General features: G+C 34.9%; 1 protein-coding gene across 1 annotated transcript; it reads right to left on the bottom strand.

Moving 5' to 3' along the window:
• Nucleotides 1-996: 996 nt before the first annotated feature.
• On the bottom strand, nt 997-3,528 carry LOC108718632 (integumentary mucin C.1-like). Its single transcript, XM_041565760.1, has 5 exons — nt 3,127-3,528; nt 2,615-2,995; nt 2,048-2,390; nt 1,659-1,745; nt 997-1,276 (listed from the first exon to the last, which is right to left on the bottom strand). Exons 1-5 carry the CDS (start codon nt 3,197-3,199, stop codon nt 1,105-1,107), a joined length of 1,056 nt encoding a protein of 351 aa, XP_041421694.1. The 5' UTR covers nt 3,200-3,528; the 3' UTR covers nt 997-1,104.
• Nucleotides 3,529-6,602: the final 3,074 nt, after the last annotated feature.

Here is a 6,602-nt window from a genome sequence, read left to right as displayed (position 1 = left end):
TTAATAAAGATGACAAAGATCAGGGCTAATTGCCTAAAAATATCATATCATTACAGGGATGGATCACCTTTAAGTATAGTATATTATACAGTTTACTATTTATAGAGTTTCCAATTATAAACAACTTTTGAATTGGTCTTCATTATTTATTTTTTGTCATTTTTGAATTATTTGCCGCCTTCTCCTGATTCTTTCCAGTTTTTAAACAGTTTAAACAGTTTTTAAACAGTTTAAACAGTTTTTAAACAGTTTAAACAGTTTTTAAACAGTTTTTAAAGAGTCATAAAACTAGAGACAATTTGTAATCATTTTTCATTTTTATTCTTTGTTGGTTATTTAGCTTTTTATTCAGCAGCTCTCCCTTATAATACATGAGTGATACTCAAAGTTCCCTGTATAACTCAGCCTGCAGCCTTGTGCCTTTATATGGTCACAGAACAACCCCTCAGTGACTTCTAATATCCTTATCATTTACAGTAGGGGGTACATTATCCCTTATAATACATGAGTGATACTCAGAGTTCCCTGTATAATTTACATTGCAGCCTTATATTTTTATATGGTTACAGAACCCCTCAAAAAAATGCCTTTAAAGTGACATAAACGGCTCCCATCGACTGCAGCATAAACGTAATAGTTTTTAGTAATAATTTAGTTTAGTAATTAGTTTTACATTCAAACTCTACAAATTTTTCATGCTTAATATAAATTGTACATACTCATAAATTGACAAGTTATAGCGCAAACAATTTTGAATTCAAACGTTGATAAATCACTCCATAAGTATATAAGCAAGAAGGAGAGGATTTTTTAAAAACCAGCTGCCAGTACAAAAACATTTGAATGTCACGAGCAAAGGTTCAAATTTTTATTTTGTTTTTGTAATTGAAATTTATACATTCAAATAAAAAATGCATAAAATCTTCACACTATAATAAATTATAAAAAATTAAGAAAATGCAGCAGGAAGATTTTATTGTGTCACTCAGTTCTTATCAACTGTTGACTCATAATAGTCCTATTTCTTGTCATTCTCATCAGTTTTATTGTTTTCTTCATCTCCGTCTACTTAAATAGGTCACAGAGTGACCTTAAATAGGTTTATCAGATATTTTCTGTTTCTTCTTCCTCTGTCTCTTCTTCTTCACACTCCTCTTCCTCAATCTCTTCTTCTTCACACTCCTCATCATTAGTTTCTTCTTCTTCACACTCCTCTTCATCAGTCTCCTTTTCACCATCAGATTGAGTTTCATTCTCAATTTGAACAGTGCATGTACTACATAAACAAAATAACAACATCGTTTTATTATCTATTCTAATTTTCTATTTATGAAAGATATAAAAGCATAATAAATGTGTCCAGCCCTGCCTTTGGCTATATAATCATTTATAGGCTCTGTGTTTTATTCATGTCTTATGTGTCTTATTGGTGCAGTGTTAAACATTAGATGCCATGATTCCATATATATATTATTGAAAATAAGAATCTGTTGTCAACAATCTCTTATCATTTATGTTTATTATTGAACTTTACTGGCCATTTTGAATTAAGCTGATGCACTAAATACCCTTTGTTTGTATCCAAGTTAAACGGAAGTCTACACAAAGTCATGGATTTAGGAAATTAAGAGTAAATAAAACATTTCTGGCTTACATACCTGGGGGGCTGTGCTGCTAGTGTGCTCACTTCTGGGTTCTCTACATCTCTAGATGAACGTTTCTTCCTCAGTGTCACATACATATAACTGTAAAAAAGACAAAAAAAAGTGTACAGCTCATGGAGGCCTTCTTATAGGTGATGCCAAAAAATAAAAACGTATCAAAGTAATTAAAATATAATATACTGTGCACTAGAACAACTGGTGTGTTTGCTTCAATAACACTATTATAGTTTATATAATTCACACTTTTATTTTTTTGGTGTTACTGTTCCTTTAATGGGGTGCTATTATTAGTATAATATTTTTGTATCTATGTCCTTTAAAGAATCTATAATCTATAATCTATAAATCTAAAATATCTACAGGTAATTGTGTGACTGACTTACATTCCAACTCCTGATATGATTGAGGTTATCACAAGAATCGGTCCAATCACCATCACCGATATAACTAACGCCCTCTCGACAGCATCACTGTTTGCAACTGCCGGCTCTGTACTAGTCATTATACTGGTTGTAGTAGTAGTAGTCGGCGCTTTTATAGTAGCTCTAGTAGGTGTTGGAGTAGTTCTAGAAGTTGGAGTAGTTGGAGTTTGTGAAGTCGTTGTAGTAATTGGAGTATCTGTAGTAATTGGAGTATCTGTAGTAATTGGAGTATTTGTAGTCGTTTCTGCTTCTCCCTTCAATTTATCTTTCAGTTTTTTGGTTATGTCGGACCAAAATGCCCGAGCTGTAAAAAAAGACAAAGATGGGTGAGTGAGGAGTGGAAATGGCATGAAATGACAGATATAACCAGCAAGTAGTATGTGCCAGTCATTTTAATGCAAGAGAAGGTCCCACACATTCAACACTAAAATTGCACATTTAAATGAGATCACGTTAAGCCCCACATTAAAAACAGCAGCAATTTCCCCATTTCTTTACTTAAAAAAATGTGACGTTTGAAAGACTCACAAGAAGGTTTCTTGTCATCCAAAATGTTGATTTTGATCTTGGAAGCGGGCTTATACACAACCTTATTCACCGACATCCACAATTCATAAGTTCCACCGTCCGACGTATCAGTGTCATCGATGACCAATGTACAGTTCCCACTCGGCACCAGAGAAACAAAAAGCTGGTACTTCCTACTGTTGTCATGGAAGGTTTGTACTCTGCCGTTGGAAAGGTGGATTAAAGGGGTGTACTCCCCCCCACCTACGGGAATTTTACCCCATTCTAACTGAAGAACAGCTGGATCGATGGCATGGTCTGGGTAGAACATACATGGGATCAGATTCCGACTGTCCGCCTTAAGGGTCATTTTGTGCCGGAATAATGTGATCCGTTTCACAGCTGAAAGAAATAAAACGAAAAACTCTTAAAGTACAGACAATATGGTCACAGGGTAATTAGATATAGAGAGGTAAGAAAAGAGGGGAATTCATTTATACTGACAGAGCAAAATAATAGAATTGTATAATTACCTGATGCAGGCTGGCAAGAAGGTAGTAGTGCAATAACCATCAGCATCATGAATACAAAAGGCTTGGGACACATCACTGATACACAGGAAGGTCTCACAAAACTCTTATGGTTCTTCTCCTGCACAAAGATACAGAAAAGAATAAATGATTGAACCTTTCAAATATTATTATATTTTTCATATATGTTAATCTCTATGTCAATTATTTTATCATAACCCACCCCATTTACTAATCCCACAAGGCGATATAATCGACATAATACCTTATAGGAGAGTTGCTCAAACAGCTTCTCTAACAACACAATATTGTAACCTTGTAACATCATTAACAAACGTATTTATTTAAATGGTTATCATATTTTTATTGAACTTGTGTTCATGCTTGTTCCATTTAAAAGCAATTGCGGCCGATCCTATTAGTGACAATAGTGAGCGATGTCTTCTTGTGCATTGAGAAAGTTCTAATATTATAAAACCATTGGGACAACTGAAGTCTCAGGACCTGTATCATTAACAGTTTCTACCGGCCTTCTACTTAGACTGTTACTGCTGTGATATAAGTCAATTTCTTTTTGGTAAAACCCTACAGGATATCATATATGGTATAATAGTAGGGTCATGTCCTTCTCCTGTTCTGACTATACTGCATTATAAGGGTTCTCTGCTTATGGGCTTATTTAAGAAAAATCTAATTCGTGATATTTTAGAGGATTTTTCTATTTCTAATAAACTCACCAACTAAATGTTTGCTTATTTATGAATAAATCTGCAGATAAAAACTCAATGGAATACAGTCACGGAAAAAAAACATGACATTTTGCGAGTTTACAAGCTGAAAAACTAGAATTTGTGAGTTAACCAGCTCAGAAAATCTAGTTAAAAAAACGGCTTCAATAAGCTTTTAGATGACAAAGTTTTACTTAATAGTTTTTCAGGTTTTTTGTACTTAATAAATACCAAACATTTGAGCTTTTAAAAATATAATTAGAATTTTGGGGATAAAGAAATTTGAATCGTGGCAAAAATGTGAATGTTGATAAATCACCCCCTTAATCTATAGAATCCCGTATCCCCTGCCCCATAGATAATTGCATTTTTTCTATACTCACAGTTCTTTTCTCTATGTTGTTTTTCATATTTTCAGCAATATCAAGAATATTATTAAAGAATATAAGTCTTTTTAAAATAGATAGATAGAATAAGATAATCAGATGTAACATGGTAAGCTTCTAAAAGCAAACTGAGCTGTGAATGTGAAACTCACTCTACATATAAACTCTATTGATGATGTCATAATGCCATTGTCAGTTACTGTAGCAACCGCTTTGTGACATAATTTTGAGCATGAAAGCCACACCTGGTGTGTTGATGATGTCATAATGGCCATATTGGTTACTATAGAAACAAGCTAGGAAGCTAAATGAGAACCGGTAGAGCAAAAGAAGAAAATAAAAACAGGATAAGTTTCAGTTACACTTCACTTTTTAAATTATTATCCTTTATTTTTACAGCGCTGATGTTACACAATAATTTACAGAGATTACACATGATTGCAATCAGTCCCTGCTTCAGTGGAATTTACAATAGAAGGTCCCTCCATGCAAACCCCCACTATTTGCTAAATTAGGGGCATGTTTAAAGGGGTAAAAGTAAGAGCTTGACCAGTAATTAATATGCCCCTTATAAATTCTATAAAAACACTACACAACTCAACTGAATGTTGTGAAATCTCCCTCTGATAATTTGCAGTAAGATCTATTCTCACTCTTTCATAAGTATGAGCCAAGTCTAGTAATCTATGTAGTATCTATGGCAAGGAAACAGATGTTCATATTCAAGCAGGTGACCAATAAATGATTGGTTTGTGATTGGTTGCTATGGGTTTCTAGACATGGTGTATATTTTATTTTATTGAGAACACCTCAGTGACTTAAAATATCCTTATCATTTACAGTATATGATCACAGAATCCCTATCCTTATTTACAATAGAGGGCACATTACATGTTATATTACATAAGTGATACTCAGAGTTCCCTGTACAACTCCTCAGTGACTTCTAATATCCTTATCATTTACAGTAGGGGGTACATTAACCCTTATAATACATGAGTGATACTCAGAGTTCCCTGTATAACTCAGCCTGCAGCCTTGTGCCTTTATATGGTCACAGAACAACCCCTCAGTGACTTCTAATATCCTTATCATTTACAGTAGGGGGTACATTATCCTTTATAATACCCCAATCATATAATAATATACAGTATAAAGTCACAGAAGCCCTATCCTTACTATTTACAGTAGAGGGTACAAGATCCCTTATAATACATAAGTAATATTGAAAATTCCCTGTATTACTGCTAATATCCTTATCATTTACATCTGGGGGTAGATTATACCTTATAGACTAAAATCACCATAATGACTCATCCATTAAAGCTGCTCTGTGGGTCTGGCCCAGCAGAATCTGTTTGCTCTGTACATGTACTTCAGTAACTAACACCTGGGATATGCTTATGTTTAAAGAACAAGCCACAATCTGAGTGATGACAAATAAACCAGCGCAGAGGCTGACACTCGGAGTGGGAGAGAGCAGAAATCAATTATCCGTCATCTTGTCGGGACAGGAGGCTTGTTTGTACTCCCAAGTTTTCCTTTAAACGCTGTGTACTGCACCCTAGGCATAAAATAAAAGCTGACATGTGCTTATTATAAGCATGACAGTTGTCTGACTCCAGGCTTAAATGCAGCAATCCTATAATACGGCAGCCAGTAATTGTGTTTTGCCATTAACATGTGTCATATGGCTTTTGTGTTTTAAACTGGATTATGAATCATGGATGTCCTGTAGCACATTCACTTAAATAAGAGCATGGCCTAAAACTATTAAACCTAGAAATTGCATTATTATTGTTATAGTCACACTGCTGCTGATTCAAGCAATAATGAAATAACTGTGGGTATAACACACCCAGTGAACTCATGTATTATAAGTGATAATGTACCCCCTGCTGTAAATGATAAGGATATTAGAAGTCACTGAGGGGTTCTGTGACCATATAAAGGCACAAGGCTGCAGGCTGAGTTATACAGGGAACTCTGAGTATCACTCATGTATTATAAGGGATAATGTACCCCCTACTGTAAATGATAAGGATATTAGAAGTCACTGAGGGGTTCTGTGACCATATAAAGGCACAAGGCTGCAGGCTGAGTTATACAGGGAACTCTGAGTATCACTCATGTATTATAAGGGATAATGTAACCCCTACTGTAAATGATAAGGATATTAGAAGTCACTGAGGGGTTGTTCTGTGACCATATAAAGGCACAAGGCTGCAGGCTGAGTTATACAGGGAACTCTGAGTATCACTCATGTATTATAAGGGATAATGTACCCCCTACTGTAAATGATAAGGATATTAGAAGTCACTGAGGGGTTCTGTGACCATATAAAGGCACAAGGCTGCAGGCTGAG

The sequence above is a fragment of the Xenopus laevis genome, chromosome 6L (genome assembly GCF_017654675.1).
Source record: "Xenopus laevis strain J_2021 chromosome 6L, Xenopus_laevis_v10.1, whole genome shotgun sequence".
NCBI lineage: Eukaryota > Metazoa > Chordata > Amphibia > Anura > Pipidae > Xenopus > Xenopus laevis.
The sequence above is the reverse complement of the archived record's forward strand: the minus strand, read 5'-3'. Positions and strand labels throughout refer to the sequence as shown.

Coding starts and splice junctions, on each gene's coding strand:
- LOC108718632 (XM_041565760.1), bottom strand. CDS start 3,199: ATGTGTCCCAAGCCTTTTGTATTCATGATGCTGATGGTTATTGCACTA. Junction 1,746..2,047: donor ATCATATCAGGAGTTGGAAT/GTAAGTCAGTCA, acceptor TCTTTTTTACAG/TTATATGTATGTGACACTGA. Junction 1,277..1,658: donor CTAGCAGCACAGCCCCCCAG/GTATGTAAGCCA, acceptor TTGTTTATGTAG/TACATGCACTGTTCAAATTG.